Source organism: Artemia sp. Qi Xiang Cuo, chromosome 15 (assembly GCF_049724085.1).
Source record: "Artemia sp. Qi Xiang Cuo chromosome 15, ASM4972408v1, whole genome shotgun sequence".
In the NCBI taxonomy this organism is placed as follows: Eukaryota; Metazoa; Arthropoda; class Branchiopoda; order Anostraca; family Artemiidae; genus Artemia; species Artemia sp. Qi Xiang Cuo.
In genome coordinates, this window is record NC_142808.1 from 37,532,964 (window position 1) to 37,551,272 (window position 18,309).

The 18,309-nt window shown below is 35.2% G+C and overlaps 1 protein-coding gene across 2 annotated transcripts in view; it reads left to right on the forward strand.

Moving 5' to 3' along the window:
* The window catches only part of LOC148943634 (dymeclin), a 113,029-nt gene that overhangs the window by 14,570 nt on the left and 80,150 nt on the right, over positions 1-18,309 (forward strand). For both annotated transcript variants that reach the window (XM_089100873.1, XM_089100874.1), the window contains exons 2-3: positions 11,653-11,799; positions 15,288-15,409. In XM_089100873.1, the coding sequence (XP_088956999.1) occupies positions 11,653-11,799; positions 15,288-15,409 (269 nt within the window). The remainder of the gene's footprint in view (positions 1-11,652; positions 11,800-15,287; positions 15,410-18,309) is intronic.

An 18,309-nucleotide genomic window follows, 5' to 3' on the forward strand; every position in this document is an offset into this window, starting at 1 on the left:
GATGTTGATCAAATTGATATTGATATATTTTATCTTGAAATTGTTCATAGTTTAAAAGTCGGGGCTAATAAAGTCTTTACGACTGACTCTTTCCGTCGTGGATCTCGTGTTTCAGTTTGGAACCGTAACCCGATTTTAAAGCAAAGCCAAAAAAATGCATCTGAAGCTTGTTACCTTTGGAATTCCGTGGGAAAACCACAATCTGGACCATTTTATGATGGTATGAAATTAACTAAACTCGTTTTTCGGGCTGAGTTGCGTTTGCATAGTGAAATTATAAAAGATGAAATTGGTTCAAGGATTACTAGTGGTAGGAATGCGCTTTGGAGTTTGGTTAATTCTAGACGTCGTAATAATAATTGTTCACCAGATTCTAATAGTTCTCTGAAACTAGATGATTTGATAACTCATTATAATCAAGTTTTTTCATCCGGTGATGCGGCAGTTGAATCACGGCTTGACTCTTTATTATCGGAAGACATTTCAAAGTCCCGCCCAAATAGTAAAACATCTGTGTCTGTTGATGATGTAACGGTAACAATTAAAGCTCTAAAAAGTAAGCATTCTTTTGATCATGATGGTATACATTCAAACCGTATAAAATGGGCATCCCCCAAAGCAATCCTTCTCCTCGCTACTCTTTTTACTACTATTTTTTCTTCTGGAGTTCTTCCAGCTAGCTTTTCTCGTGCTACCACTTCACCCCTTTCAAAAAAAGGAGGGAATACGAATCGATGTTCTGATTACTGGCCGATTACTGTTTCGTGGCAGATTAGCAAAGTTTTTGAGTTAGTTTTATTAAAGTTTATTATAGTTTTATTAAAGTAACCAAGGCCTGAATCAAATTGGGTTCCGCAAGGGTCTAAGCATGGATGTTGCTCATACCCTCCTTTCAAGAATAATATCCTTTTGTAAGCAATGGGATAGAGTTTATACACTTGCGTTAGATTTTGCGACAGCGTATGATTCAATTATCCATTCTTGGGCTATGACTGCGCTTCTGAAGAATAATGTCCCACTACCAGTAGTTTTGGTTTTTAAAAAGTGGTATGGCTCCTCTCGTATTCGTATTAAGTGGAAGAATCAGGTTAGTGATTATAATGTTAAGTTATGTAGGGGGCTGAGACAAGGGAGCATTATTTCTCCTTTGATTTTCAATATTACTGCTTCGGGGCTATTTGATCAAATTCAGTTGACTTTTATTTATGGTAAAGGTTATGTTCTGTCGTGGATTGCTTACGCAGATGATTTACTCCTTTTGAGTCGATCGCTTCAGTCACTTCAACAAAATGTAGATTTTTTAGCAAAGGTTTTTAGGGAGCATGGACTTCGTTTTCGCCCTGAAAAGTGTCAGTTTTTAATTCTTGGTCCTAAGGCTAATGATCTTGTTAATTCAGAAATTTCTGTCCGTATTTATGATAGTATTTTAAAACCTTTGGAATCTTTTTTATATCTTGGTGTGCCTTATGGACCAACTTCAGCTCTATGCCGTGCTTCTATTTCTAAAGCAGTTAAAAGTAGAATAGCGTCTAGTTTCGAGGCAGTAATTTGTCTTCGCGATCTTCTTTCTCGGAAATCCCTGGCTCAGGTATATAATACAGTCGCTTTACCTCAAATTTTAGTTTTTTAATCGCTTCTCCCGTTTTTTAGAATTAGTTATATTGCGCATGTAAAAACCATATTTTTTGATTTTGCTAAGTTCCTTTGCCGCTTTTCTAAATCTGAATCAAATACTTTTTTAATGAATGCATATACAATAAAAAACCCTGTTGATGTTTTGGAGAAAAAGCAAAAGAAGTTTTTATCCAAATTAAATGTTTTTTCTCATAATTTATATAGAGCTGCGCACGAAGCTTAATTTATTTTATTTGATTTAATTTTTGAATGAAGTGTTAATTTGTGAAGTGTTAATTTATTATCTATTGAATGAAGTGTTAATTTGTGTGGTAATTTTGATTGAAGGCCTTTGCGTATTTGTTGTTATATAGTTTAAAATAATTTTATGGCCTGTTGATTAGCGGTTATAATTTTTTTTTATTTTTTTTTACTCTTCGTATTCGGAGGAAATAAAAAGTTTGAATTGAATTGAATTAAACAAAAAAAAACTATTTTTTTTAACTGAAATTAAGGAGCGACATTAAAAATTAAAACGACCAGAAGTTATTCCGGATATGAAAGGGGCTGTCCTCTCCTCAATGCCTCGCTCTTTGCGCTAAAATTTTACTCTCTCACAACTCTATTTTTTAGAATAATAAAAAAATTTAGCATAAAGAGCGAGGCGTGGGGGGGGGGACAACCCCTTTTATATATGGAATAAATAAAAAAAAACTTTTGTTTTTTTCCGTATATGAAAGGGGCTGTCCCCTCCTCAACGCCTCGCTCTTTACGCTAAATTGATTTATAAATTCTTTTCGTAGTTAATAATCATCAAAAATTATAAACAACCAGATTCTGTGTTGTTGTATTTTTAAATAGAGAATCTGACTCCACCTGCACAAACTGGTTTCACAAAAACATCAAAAGATTTTTCTCTCTCACTAGTGCCATTGAGACAAAGGTGATATTTTCTTAGTGCCTCCCTTGATTTTGAGGGGGGACGCAATAATGTGTCATATTATTGATCTTTCGTAAAATTAGCTGAACTGGGCATCTCATGAAGCTTGCAAAATTGAGATATGTCGCCTGCAAAATTGATATTTTGTTGTTCGAGTTGACTGCGTCATCTTCAAAAACCATAGTTTCACCCTTTGAGGGGACTTTAAATTTTTTGTTCGAGATATGAGACCAACATTTTTCCTAGGTGTATATCAGGAGTATACGATATGATTTTTTTTTTGCCTGTTATCCTACATTCTCCTTGACTAGTAAAAAAAAATAAATGAATAACGCCTTTGGGCTATTCATGAAGTTACTGTTTCATATTGCACTGCTCTAATTTAATAAGCTTTCATGACCTGTTTATTTTTAATCATACAGTGGACTTGTCAACATTTTGATTTATATAAATGAGCTTGCTTCACGTCATTTTGACGACAAAACCAATTTGTGGTTTTCACATCAGCAATTGAGGAAAATTAAAGAATGAATTTGCTTGACAAAACAATTAAAAATTGAAGACATAATTTTAAAGGTAAAATAAAAAGGGTGTTGTGACAAAATAGCAGAAGCATTTTACTAGTATCTAGAATACATCAGGCTAATTCAAAATACAAAGGTCCAAACGTGATGAAATTTCTCATCACGTTTTTCTCGGGATGAAAAGGTCAAATAAAAAGGGTGTTATGACAAAATACCATTAGCATTTTACTAGTATCTAGAATACACCAGGCTAATTCAAAATACAAAGATCCAAACTTTATGAAATTTCTCTACTTTAGTCTGATCATGGTTCAGGTTCAGGTTCATTTATTATTCAATCTTACATAATGACATTAAATATATACAGATATCTGGCAGTGAGACAAGCTCGTTTTGCACAAATAAAAAAAGAAAAACAATAAAGAAATATACGGATTTTCAATCAAAATGGTAGACTTCACAAACAAATATAAATAAATCAATAAATGTAAGGTTAATTACTCACCACATCACGGCAGACACCCACCCGACGATACATAAACAACTCTCAACCAGCAATGGGACAAGAAGAAGGATATCAAGATCCGAGAGAGATCAAAAAATAAGAAGAGAATATTATTATAAGGAGAATATATTAATAATAAAATAATATTTGACTAATAAATGTCCAAAAGGAATGATTTTATTTTATTTTTTAAAATTCCAATCGACACATCAAAATCAAAAATAGATTCATATTGGTTCCACGTGGCGACCACACTATTTCGTAGAGAAAACCGGGACCTCTCTGAAATTATCAACGGCTGGCGTAGTTTGCGTATGCTGCGAGCTAGATGAGAAGATGGCGGAGCAACTGGGAACAAATCAAAAGAAAAGAAACAACTGGGCAGTGACAGGAGATTATGATTAACCTTGAATAAAATCGAGCTAAAAGTAACTGCAAGTTCAACAGAAAGAATATTCAATAAACAATGTAAACTCTTTGTAGAAGACTTACTGGGGAAAGACGCTGGGGAAGGAAGATAACTTTTTAAAATACGAAGCGCCTTATTTTGTTGCCTCTGAAGCGGAATTAAATGGGATCTGAAAGTATTCAAGTAAATAAGTGGGCAATAATTTAGATAAGAATGAACAAGAGCAAAATAAATAGAACACATAGCTTCGAGCGGCAAAATGAATTTCATACGTTGCATAATACCCACGTTCCTTCCAAGCTTCAATCTTATACCATTTATATACGGCTTCCAAATCAAATTTGAGTCAACCAGCACACCAAGGTAACAAATAATTTCAACACGTGATGTATCCATACCTGGAACAGATGACTTAATCAACTTCAGGCATGGAAGTGCCCGTGACGTACGCGAAAATACCATAAACTTTGTTTTTGAAGTGTTCAGAGCTAGCCTATTTGCCGTAAACCATGCTACTAGTCTATCGAATGCTAGACTTAAATTATGTTTGACACGATCTTCATCGATTCCAGAGACACTACAGGCTGTGTCATCTGCGAAGAGAACGGTCAGCCCTAGGTCCTCAACTGAATTACTAATATCATTAACATAAATTAGAAACAACAGAGGGCCGAGAATTGAACCTTGGGGCACTCCAACTTTATTGGACTGGTTCGAAGACGTTGATATAACATCGCCCCCATCAATACACTGGACTCTATCGCTTAAATATGACAATATTATCGATTTAGCCGGACCACGTATACCACAATTAGACAATTTTTCATTTAAAATCATGTGACAAATAGTGTCAAACGCTTTCCCGTATATCCACAAATATAGAAGCTGGAATTTCACCCTTATCCAAGGCATCATGAATAAACTGGGTTACTGCCAAAATAGCATGCTCAGTAGAATGTCCTTTTCGAAACCCGAATTGGGACTTACTGAAAAAACTATTCTTGGCAAGAAAATTTACAATCCTCACGTACAAACAACGTTCAATAATTTTTCCGAAAGCAGATAGAATAGATATGGGCCTATAGTTGGACGGATCATTTATATCTCCCCCTTTGTGTAGTGCAATGACACGGGCGGACTTCATACATGAAGGGAAGATACCATTCTTGAAACAAAGATTAATTATGTGCACAAGAAAATTTACTATACTAGGCATAATCGATTTAAGCAAGTTCGTAAAAGATCCGTCGATTCCTTCTGAGTGTCCATTTTTGAGTTGATGAAGTACAAGCATCAATTCAGCAGACGAGACTGGAGTGAGGAATATGGATCGGTCAGTAGAAGAGGGTAGAAAACTTTTGAAATCAGCAGAATTTGGCGTTGATTTTTGGGATGCCTCTTCCGACGTCTTTTCACCTATTTTAGCGAAGTGCGTGTTGAGCATGTTGGCGACGTTAAGTTTTCCTTTAACAGCTGTATCACCACCTGGGGGCATCATTTCGTCCGGAAAAGAATTTAACTTTTTTTTGCCGATACAATCGTTTATTAATGTCCATACCTTCTTAGGAGATCCATGCGCGCTATTGAAGGCCTTCAAATAGTAGAGCTGTTTAGCAGACCTGAGAGCCTTGGTTAAGCAATTTCTGTAAGCTTTAAAAAAGGCTTGATTTGTTTCATCGGGATTCGATAGATATATTTTATACAGCCTGTTCTTTGATTGGATCGACCTTAGTAGTCCTCGTGTAACCCAAGGCTTTTTAGATCTGTTGTAACGTCTTAGACGGGTCGAAGACATCGGACAAGCCACATTAAGTGCTGTGGTAAATTCGTTGACAAAATACTGTGAAGCTTGATTTACATCCTCGCAGTCTAAGCATGGAGAGGGGTCAATTTTAAGCAGCAGTTCATTCAACCGCTGAACAGATGTAGCATCAAGCCTTCTAGTTGTTTTGATTGGAGTCGCCGTTTGTCGCCCGGTTTTTATCTCCATCAAAAGCATAAAGTGGTCTGACGTGTCATCGATAATAGCATGACACGAATCAAATTCTATATTCAGAAAAATATTGTCGATTACCGTTGCTGTCGAGCTTACAACTCGAGTTGGAATACGACAAGCTGGGAGAAGCCCCAGCGAAAGAAAAAGTGTCAGAAAATCAACAGCCGAAGGCGAATAATGTGTAGATGAAAGATCATGACCAGCATTACTTATATCAATATTAAAATCCCCCATGTACATAATCTTCCGACTTCGCTCGATTGCGATCGAAGAAAACGCTTCCAGCTTACTTATGAAATGTTGCACCGAAGAGCTAGGTGGTCTGTAAAACAAACAACACAACACTTTTTCATTACCAAAATCAAGCTCAACAACCAAAAATTCAAGCAACATTTCTTCATACATAGAATCAAAATCCGAAACAATCCTGTAAGTAATATCATTATGAATAAAAAAACCAAGGCCTCCTCTCGATCTGTCATTCCTAGTCTTAGAAATAAAATTTTAACCGTTAATATTCGCTAGGTGACTAGTTTACTCATTTAAGAAAGTCTCACATACAGCTAATACATCAACTCGGCAGCATGGAAGGAACGAAGATAAATGGTCCAAACTACTCATCAACCCGCAACAGTTTAAACTCGCCAGCCTCACACTACCAGGAGATTAACTACCGTTAATCTCATTAGGGAGTAAATATTTGTTAATAGGGAGGGATCTAATAGAAATATCATATTCATCATCCGAAAAACCACAATCTGCAGAAATTTTTATTAAATCTAATGGGTCTCTCTCAAAATCTCTTAACCTACTCGATGTCCCATCACCAGTAGAATTAATCATAATCATTTTGACTTACCAAACCGTCTGGTGGGAGTCTGTAGTGATGCGGTAATAAATCATCAACCAAACCTTGATGTGGAAAAGTACGGCACGTCTTGTGAAATATCTTATCTTCAACTTAAAAAAACACATGAAGAAAAAACATAACCTTATTTCTAGGCCTATTTAAAATAGAAAAAAATAATAGCGACGATGAAGCATAATCTGGCATGGCAGACTTAACAAGTCGAAGTCGCATTGAGCACTGAACACAATAAGAAAGAAAAAAACAACGAAAATAAAAAAACCAACACTGACTAGTGGTCATTTTCCCAATCATGACACACACCAACAAAATGAACTTGTTTCATCTCTCGATCGCGGACGTATTTCATTAAACAAATAAAACAAATAATGGTCCACGTATACACTACAAACAAACTAATTAATCTTTTCCCAGTTAGAAGAATCACTTTTTTTCACTTCTAGCCATAAGTTAATACCCTTATGACGCACTCTGGATGAAACGATATGTTTCGACTCTTTCATTTCTTGTGCTTTCGAGAGTAGGGAGTTCCGAATCATGTTGAGAGCAGGGGGCAGGTCTGTAGAGATTATAATCCCACTACCTTTTAGCTTTTTAACATTGTTCATGATCGACAGGACATCACTCTCCGAGCTTAGTGAAATAAATACGGGGGACTCCTTGCGTCGGCTATTTTGCTTGCTGCACCTATTTGTGATGTTTGCAGCCCGTGAAGAAATCTGATAGCACTTAGTCATAGATATGTCACTAGTTACACCCAGCTTTTTGCTAACTAATTTAATGACGCTATCTTCAACTTTCTTGTTAGGCTCTTCTGCCGGTAAACCATGCACAATAAGGTTCAGACGGCGATCTTTCACGTCGATAAGTAGTAGCTGTTTTTCCAGGGCCTGGTACTTGTCGACATACTCGTCGATAGTTTTCTCAAAGTTATTAAGCCTCACATCTCGGTCAGCAGCCTCCGTTCTCAGCGACGCGATCTCAGAAGTAATTCCGTCAAGCTTATTATTTAATTCTGTCTGCGAACCAATAATAGAATCTAGTTTTCCGCTCAAAACTTTTCTGAACTCGTCGAACAATTTTTGCGTAACATTAGCCATGATAAATCTCGATTATAAATCCGCTTCGGGAGGATTAGCAGTTCATTTGAAATAGCATCAAAAGGGACTTACTGGCAAGGGGTGTGTGTGAATACCCCCCGCTAACCAAATATAGCACGATTAAATCAGCTCTTGACTTCTACAGGCAATGCATCAAACAGATTTGGTCAATTAACTATAAATAATTCAAGTTCAAAAATGTTGATTATGATAAGTCCATAGGGAATCACAATTGAGTCTTACTGTATAATGAGATTATATCCAGACTTGATTCTGTTGACTATAATAAGTCCGTAGGGAATCACAATTGGGTCTTATTGTATAATGAGATTATATCCAGATTATATCCAACAGAGGTGTTTACGGTATGAACTCCCAAACAAGACTGATTGCATCTTCATCTTCATATTGCAGCTTCAAATACAATACATGCAGTTTTCCTGCGTTGAGAATTTTAGGCATACTTTTTGCTTTGTGGAAAACTTTGGGCTTTGAATAATGATATTTTTGGAGATGGTGGTACTACTAATACGATACACTTCTCTATAGCCTGTTATGATTAGTTCTGATAGGAAGCAAATATTTTTCCTAGCGTAGGACAGGATTGTGAAAAGTAATAGCTTCATATCAAAGAACTTGGGAAAGTGACCAAAGGGAGAACATGAGTTTTTCTCTATGAGAAAAAACAACAACTGACACCATCTAGCGTTGCTCAACAAAATTATAAAGCTCATTATAAAAGTCCAAGTAAAAATATTGGTTTCATTAATGCATGTATTTTCAATAAAAATAATCCAATTAATTTTCTTATTATTCAATAAATTTTTTTTTTAACTAAAAGTAAGGAGCGACATTAAAACTTGAAACATGCAGAAATTATTCCGTGCATGAGGGGAGCTGCCCCCTCCTTCACCCCCTGCTCTTTATGTGTAATAATGCTTTAAAAATAATTTTCTTTCCAATTCAACGACCGTGTGTTTGAATAGTCGTTCTTGAAGAACTGTGACCAAAGGTTTAAGTTGAGCATAAAGAGCAAGGAGTTTTATTGTTGCTCCTCACTCTCAGTTAAAACCAAAATATAATTTGGGCTACCTGCCTCATAAACACTCAGTTTCTTGCAGTTAAATTGTATATGTAATTGCATAATAACAATAAAGTGTTTGGTAGCATCCCCCCTTTTTAGTGTTGCAGCATAAAATTTAAAATATAACTAAGAAATTTTGACAAAATTTGAATGTTTAGTCAAAATTCTCAATGAACAGATGTTCAGTTGAATAAGTTCTTAGTGATATTTCTGCTACAGAATTTAGGGTGGGTGGAGAGGGGTGTTATTGTTCATATGGATGGAAATTCTGCATAATCTTGATCTTCTATGTGGCTGAAACCATCGCGACCTCGACAGTACATCTGTCTCGTGTTTAAATGCAGTGTATACATACGTTTAAAAACCTTGAAGCATTGTATATAAATAGAAAAAAAATATTACCATTTAAATTCGCTGAAAAAAGTTATTGTTGCATTCGCCAACCCGATTATCCCGATTCAAAGCAATATTCTTGAATAAGATTTTCTTTATTTCAAGAGTTTCACGAAAATTTTGCTTTAAACCCCGTTCCCTAGAAATCAAAGAGACATTCTCGAACAAAATAAAATGGTCTGGAAAATTAAAAATGTGTTCTGAAAGGGCTGAAGTATTCAGAACATATTTTTAATTTTCCAGACCATTTTATTTTGTTCGAGAATATCTATTTGGTTTCTAGGGATCGGGGTTTAACGCAAAAAAATTTTCGTGAAATTCTGGAAATAAAGAAAATTTTATTCAAGAATATTTCTCTGAATCAGTATACAGGTGAATTTCGGCTGGACTCTATCTATGATAATCTATCAAAATCTGACAGAGTAAAGTTCAATTCACCCAATTTAGTTGACCTTTGTCCAAATGTTATATCATTGAACGCTAATGAGCCGAATCCAAGAAGGTCAATATCTACCGCCTTTGCATTGAAAAAAATTAGAGATTCTAACAATATGTATTGTTAGTTGATTTAGTAAAATAACTTTTGTTTTATAGTGTTTTATTTTATTTGTACTACTGATGAAAGTCAATGTTTATGTGACAGAAATATCTATTTTTTTTGGGAATTCCTATCAATCACTGTCTATTAAAAGGATTTTATCCCTATTTGAACTTTTATTTATCGTCATGGAAAGGCAGTGTGGTCTCCGAAATTATCTACGTCATATTTATGGGATTGAGGGATATCAATTTTGAATACCCCTCCTTTCTTCCCCCAAACTCATTCTGTATTTATCAACGAGTATTAGGATATTTTGGAATTAAAAATGCACTCTTTGAGGCTTCTTCCCCCCTCCCGCCTACAAAATGACCCACTACCCCTCCTTTATAATATCTGATCCTCAATTACACATCATTGTATAAATTTTATGAAATATTAAAGTAAATCAGTTTAGTAAAATGAAGCTTTAAAATAAATGTCAAAGATATTTTTCGGCAATAAGAAGTGATGTATCACACCATCCCACCCTTATTCAGGCAAAGTCTCAATGAAAAGAGATTGCTCTATTTGGTGCATTTTCTCTATTTTAGGTATAGCCGCTGCTGAAAAATTCCCTCCTCCTACTTGTGACAACTCTGAAGGGGTGTCAATGAACTTATAATCTATGTGTATAGTATGGGATGAATTTCCCAGGTAAAAAGAAGCTAAGCCTGCTCTCATTTCTACGGAGAACCTGAGAATATTTTCATTTCTCTGAAACATTTAGATTGATCGTCGGGTTTTGATAAGGAACAACTGGGCCCAATAGTAACCGAAGCTCTGAAAGAAGTAGTTTTGGTAACAATTGATTCATCAAAAGAATTGACTTTTCATGCTGATTTCAAATATATAAAATTCTTTAAGTTTAATGTTACCCATCCAAAGCTTTGAGCCTAAAAATTTTTTTCTGATTCTCGAAAAATGGGGGAAACACCCCCCAAAAGTCGAACGATCTTACTGAAAGTCATACCACCAGATTTAACATACTAGAGGACCCTATAGTATAGGTTTCATAAATGTGGGATTTCGTATTTTTTGCAAGAAGAAAGATTGTGGATGTGTGTTTGTTTATTTGCTGTTTTTTCGAAAGAGTGGTCGTATCGAAACAATAATCCTAGAAGATCAGATGAGGGCTCGTTTTATTGGAGATCTAAAGTTCTAATACCCTTCTGAAGTAACCAAACAATTGGAGAGCCAAAGTTCTAATGCCCTCTTGAAGTAACCAAACCATTGGAGAGTAGCTATAAAAAAAAAGTTGAAAATAAAGAGCAACTTTAAAATTTTAAACTAACAGAAAATTTTCCGTATATATAAGGGAGGCCCCTTTCGTCATCCCCTGTTTATTACGGTAAAGTTTGACTTTTCGTCTTAATTCTTTAAGAACAACTTATGAACACAAGGGCTGCTGAATTTTAGTGACAGGTATTTTTAAAGGACTTTAATGTAAAGAGAAAGGGATGAAGAGAGGGGCCCCCCATCATATACTGAATAAATTCAGTTCGTATTAAGTTTTAATGTTGCTCCTTATTTTCATTTAAAAAACTTGTTTTTTTTACTATTTAATTCAGTATAAAAGATCTTTTATTATGAATATTGTAGTATTTTCACTACAAGTGTGTAATAAAGAATTTTTTTTTAGAGAGAAACAGGAGAGTGTCATTTCTGCTTTGTCAGTATTTAATGAGAACCTCCTAGTCAACAATTTTTATACTGGAAACGTTGGGGCATTGATGTACGTGTTCCTTGAGCGATCCTTAGAATTGAAGGATTGCGTTCATCTTCAAGAGTAAGTTCAGCCTAACTCCTTATTTGAAGTTTTTCGACGGAATAATTTTTCTGCTGTAGTTAACTTGTGTTTATTAATTTATATTTGCTTATAGAATATTATAAATCGTATGAAAACTTGATAGAAGTAAACTCTTTTCTTTTATTTCAATTGAAGCAGGATTGTTATTTTGAGGAGATTCAATAGGCCTTGTCTTTTCCCTATGTCTTCCAAATTTATTAGATTTTTACTCTAAATCTGGAGATCTTTTTTTGTGAAAATAATGTTTGAAATAGGTCGTTTTTTAATGTTGTATTTTATCTATGAAAAATGGCATGTTGCCAGTTGCTTTTAATTTTCGTTCATGTAAAGCCAAGATCGATATAAAAGAAAAAAGATTGATGCTAACTAGTTACCATTTTTGCTTCATATTGTTACATAGTATGTTTTATCCTATTTTTGCTAATTATTTTACCCAAAACCAGAGGGTGTATCTCAAATTTTTAGCAAAAATACATCATCTTAGTATTAGGGGTATTCAGAGGGCCTTTTTTTATTTTGCATATGCTACATTTTTGTTAGTTAAACATTGCTCCCAATACCAGAGGATATATAATCAATGTTGGGGTTCCAACCCCTGTTTCTTTTCCTTTCAGATAAATGACCTGTTTTCGTTTTCTTAATTACATTTGCTTATAGTATAATTTCAAAAGACAGATTAAATTCCATTACTAAGCGATACTGGTTTTGCAATAAATAAGCTTTGAACTAAGTTCTATTTTCGTACTTCCTGGTTTTGGGAGTCATTGAAAGATAAATCGAAGAGGTATAATTGGGTTTGAATGGGGATGTAGCTGATTGGTTGGGCCAAGTGACGGTCCACCCCTACGGACAGTGCTGTAAAGATTATTATTGTTTTTTAGTCTGCGTTTTGACCCCATTCGGGGATATGTATATTTTTGTGGTACTATTGTGACCTTTTGGAAGAATACAAGTAAGGTGTTTTCTACAAACTGTGTACTAGTTTCCGTAACCCAGGCAGGAATAGAGCTACGAGGTACCTTCATTATTATATTGACAGGGAGGTTTGTTACCTCCAAGGAGAGAGTTAAGAAATTTTCTAGCCGTAACCCAAGGCGGGTACATTTGGCTTTAGAAAGTGGCCATTGGACCACTTGACCGCGTTATCATACCCGGGGACAGGGTATACTGTAAATCAGGTAGGACCAAACCCGATATTTGCAGAACCGGTGTGGTAGACACGGGCATAGCGTTATAATTTGGGGCCGGGGCTTTCCCCTCCAATAAGTGGTGACACCCGTATATTACCACGCCAGTGGCGTTGTGGCCTACCGGTATAACACTGGTGGCTAAACACCACGAACATTGGTGCCAGCGGTAGCTAGCACCACGAACATTAGTGGCAACGCTCTTAACCGTTGGGGTAAGAGCGGGAATCCCACTAACATTTGGGCCGACAAGGGCTTCTCCCCTTCGAGTAAGTGGCATAGCAACCTTTTTGCGCCATTTTTGCATCAATAAGTGGCGACACCCGTGCTTACACCCCAATAAGTGGTGCCAGCGGTATAAATCAATCCAATAAGTGGTGGCAGCAAGAACAGTAACTATTAACAGGATTGATAGTAAAAGAATTCTGCGTTTTCGAAGAGATTAGTTGATTTAGCCTACATAGTGATAGTAGCCTATTGTGGTTACATATAAAGAGAGAAAAAAAAAATACGGAATCAATTAATAGAATTGTAAGAGCGGGAATCCCACTTGCATTTGGGCCGACAAGGGGTTCTCCCCTTCGAGTAAGTGGCATAGCAACCTTTTTGCGCCATGTTTGTATCAATAAGTGGCGACACCCGTACTTACACCCCAATAAGTGGTGCCAGCGGTATAAATCAATCCAATAATCAAATTGTTGCCCAAAATGGATTTTTTATGGTCTCAGGGATATTTGTTCACTGTTTGCACTTACAGAGGATATTTACTTCGTAGGAGAGTCAAAAGTGTTTCGGCACCTCTAGTTCAAAGATCACCGATTCAATTATGTGGATTGTATATCAAAAGAAAGTACCCTAGTGTAATTCGCATTTTGTAATATTCGTGGTATTCCCCCACTTCTTGAATTTCCAAAATGGTATTTATTACACAGGGAAGATAAGCCAAGATTATCATAAAGAAAATGTCCATTGCATCTAGTTTAAAGACTGCCTGACTCAATTTAATGGACTATATACAAAAATCAAACCACATGAGGAGATCTATGATATAATTTTATAGATATATTTCCTTTAAATCCCCCAAGAAATTACTCCTACCAAACGCTTGAAAACATTGTTTGCTATCCCTTAAATTTATGAAAATTCCAAATACGGCCTTTGGTACAAAATATTCTTTGAGACGACTAATAACAGACTCTTCATAAGACCTCATTTTGCTTTGTCCATTTGTCGGGATGAATGATGATCAAACTACGTGTTTTGAAACCTATGCAAGTAAAAAAAAGTATAGTGTTTAATGCTAAAAAAGAACGAAACTTGAACTCAACTTTGACTACTCCTCAAGTTACAACTTAACCAATTCTCGAGACTAACCATAAGTGTAGAAGACTGAGGGTCTATGTGAAAAATAATTACTAGTGGTGCTTCGACGACCCCTGTTCTTACATATTGAGCTCTAAACACTAGGTATATTGCATGTCATGCCCACCTTTACATCAAAATTTAAGTAACATGAAAATGTAACGTCGAAAAAAGATATAGCTTATTTTGGTATAAATGTTTAAAATTTAAGTAACGTGATAATGTAACGTCGAAAAAAGATATAGCTTATTTTGGTATAAATGTAATTAAGAACGAACCCTAGTCCAGAGTAACAGAAAATACAAAATTCTTTAATAGATCACTGCTTGACAGAGATTATGCCTTATTAAAGCATATCTAGTGTATTTGCATACCTCTCAGCGAGGATGATATGGAAGCCCTTTCCCATGTCTGGTCCAAAGATTGCAGTGATAGTTGAAAAATACTGGTCTAACAATGCATTATTTGAGGAACCAGGGGGGCTTCTCCCGCCTGAACTATTATGATCCTTCTTAAGATTCACAATTGATGTAAAATAAATGTGTGCAGGCGTCCAGATATTCCAGAGAAGCTCAAAAACATATTTTTCAGGGTAATGATTTCGAGTGCACTTTATTGTTGTTACACCCATGTCCTATTGACCAAGCTATTTGGATTTCAACTTTTCTTCTTTTGTGTAATTGCTTTAAAACATCTATGACAGCAACGCATATTACCCTAGAAAACCAGTGTTTTTGTAAATAAACTGTGTCTTTATTAAACTATATTTTTATTAAACTACAGGCTTATAAACTAATTGAAATATTTCACCAAGCAAATTGATATTCAATTGTTGGTTTTGTCACTCATTTTGCTCATTTGTATTTCTTAGTTTTAAATATGTCTCTCCTGTGTGCCTGATATTTTTTTCCGTTTCAGTCACCTCTTTACGTGGCAGTCACACAATGCTTTATTTGTTCTTCGATGTGTTTTATCCCAATGGGTGGATCGCCTTGACGAATCCCAACTTCAGGCTGAATTTCAAAGTGTACCTAATTTAGGTAAGCTCCCATGATTTTTTAGAGCTTTTTTATTTATTAATGAATTTCCTGAGTAATGTGGCCTGATAACGGATATTAATGGTAGGAGACGGTTATTGACGATTTGTCTATTATAAATTAATTTTTCTTGCATATTAATTATGTTACCTAATACTATTAAAATTTTTAGCTTAGTCATAAGTTTGAGGGTTCTAAAGGTTTTGATTCCCCATGAAATGTGAACAATTAGATGTGTTAAAACAAAAACTTGAGTAATTTGGAATCGTGAGGAATGTGTACTTTTTTTATCTAAAAAAAAGTATTATAGATATACCCGTACACCGAGGGAGGGAGAGAAGGAATAGAATAAAAGGGGTGCAAGAATGTATTTTTTGTGCTTCCACTATCTTGTCCTCGGAAGAAATCCTTTCTCTACCCTCGCCTGCTATCACATTTTCCGGAAAAAACAGCAAAATATGGTATTTTCAAACATAGCAGCTTGAATTTTCCCAGTAGGTTTCATGGTGATATGAATATGACGTTGTGACTGTATCAAGATCGTGCGGCTTTGAGGGGTGCTCCCCGCCTTTTTCTTAAATTACGCAGATATTCTCAGGCTCTCAACTTTTTATGTGTAAGTTTAAAATTAATTCAATGTATTTATTTAGATAACCATGAAAAGGCCCTATAGCATATATTTATCGTTGTCGTATTCCTAAGTTAGAGTTTTGGGTACTATAGATACATGTCGATCTTTACTTACAGTTCTGTTACCATTATCTTTTTTTAAATGTAAGATCAATTGAAGAACCATTTGCACTTAAGTTTAGGGCTTGTTGTCCAAAGCGAAGAAAAGATTATGGAAAAAACCATGACGCTAAGACGGACGTTTATTCCAAGTTTAGAAGTTTGAGACAAGTAAAGTAACAAAGAGTAGTTTTGGAGGGTGTGACCTTCTGTAAAGGAAAGGTGGCACGTAAGCCTCCAAAAAGTGTTTTAGGTTGATTTTTAACTTTCCCTGAGAGGTGCTTCAGGTGATGATAGAAGAAAGATTTTTATTATTATTTTAAATTGTTTATCAACTCACCATCTTGTATTTTAACTCTTTTTTTATTTTTGTATATACTTTTGTCACATGAATCTGTTAAATTTGTGAGGTTTGAAAAAAATAGCAAAATGTAATTAAAAAAAAACAAGAAAACGAGGGTAAATCAGCCAGTGGACAGAAGAATCGAAAAGACAAAAGCAGATATTTCGGCAAGGACTTCCGCCAAGCCGTCTTCAGTGCAAAAAAAAAATAATAATAAAAAAACAACTTTGAAGTAAACTCTTACAGAGTAGAAGAAACACTGAATCCAGCTCCTTTTGTTTGCACCCCTACCCAATTTTTTTTACAAAAACTGGAAATTAATGTACAAGATGATATAACACACGACTAAAGTCATATTTGGTAAGCTCCGACCATAACCGACGTCATACCAAAACTTGGTGACACTATTTTTCGTGACCTTATATACCAATATCATTTTCAAACAGTTCGTGGTAACGAACTGTAAGTAAGGAGCGACCCGGCTCAATGGTAACCGAAACTATAAAAAACGGAATATTGATACCCTCTTTACGCTAAAGTTTGACTTTCTCATAACTCTTTTTTTTTTAACAATAAAAAACTTTAGCGTAAAGAGCGAGGCGTTGAGGAGGGGACAGCCCCTTTCATATACGGAATAATTTCTGTTCGTTTTAAGTTTTAAAGTCGTTCCTTACTTTCAGTTAAAAAAAAAATGTTTTTTTTTATTTAATATTATAAGAATACAACACAACTCTTACATGACCACATATAATCCTAATCATCACTGATAACGATTACGATGACATCATCGTAAGAATATAATCAAATGACGTACTACATAGCGTGTATATATATACATATTAAATTTCTCCAACAGTATCAAAACTTCCGGTTAGTGATCCTTTTAGAAATTTGATTTGATTCGTTTTTAAACAGTTATTAGTTTTTATATTTCTTAACATTGGACGTGATCGTCTCTTACTAGGTTGCTAGCTACCGCTGCAACTCGGATATTTCACTTTGTTAAAAATATGATGGTTGATAATGACATTGAATCAAATTTGGGTAATCATTATTTGGAAACGGATGATGTTGGTTAATCTAGCCTGGACCCAAAGTATTTGGCTTATTCCTGCCTCTCTGCTGAACAAATTCACCAACTTCTTAATGAACAATTTGAAGCTCTCGGAAAGTCAGCTAAGGTCCAGTGCAAAGAGAGCACTTCAGCACTCACCATCATTCGCGAAAGTACCCATTCGTGATCATAATTAGGATGGTGAGAAAGTCACTTATGTTATTTTTAAGTGACCATAATAAGCTCCTAGAGTACACTCAAATATACGAGACTCTACAATTGATAATGGGAATTTTGAGTTGTTTCAAAATATCATCCATATGTACAGTGTGTGTGCGTGTGTTTTTCTTTTCTGTCCAGAGTTCTTCAAGCCACTTCCTTTTGAATAACTACTTCCAACTAGTGTAGTAATGAATGGTAAGTAAAAGGCAAACCCCGTCAAAAGTGATAAGACTAGTAATTGGAAGTTCGCCAAAAATTATACACCACAATAATCTGATTTTTATGCTGATTAATTATTAAAAAAAAAAAAATAATCTTCGTCATTTATCCAACCGATTTTTGAAAACCTGTTTCAAAGTAGCTCGTGATATACCCCTGTATTTTTATAATTCTGAAAAAGTAGCGCTTTACTGAAAACAAAAAAACAGGCACATAGGGATAGAAATCGGAAAATCCTTATGTGGCCTGTAGAAAATGAAAGACTAATTTATAAAGCTCCCTACAACCTTTTATCGGCCTTGAAGTCAACAACTTTAATGCTACGATTTTTAACTC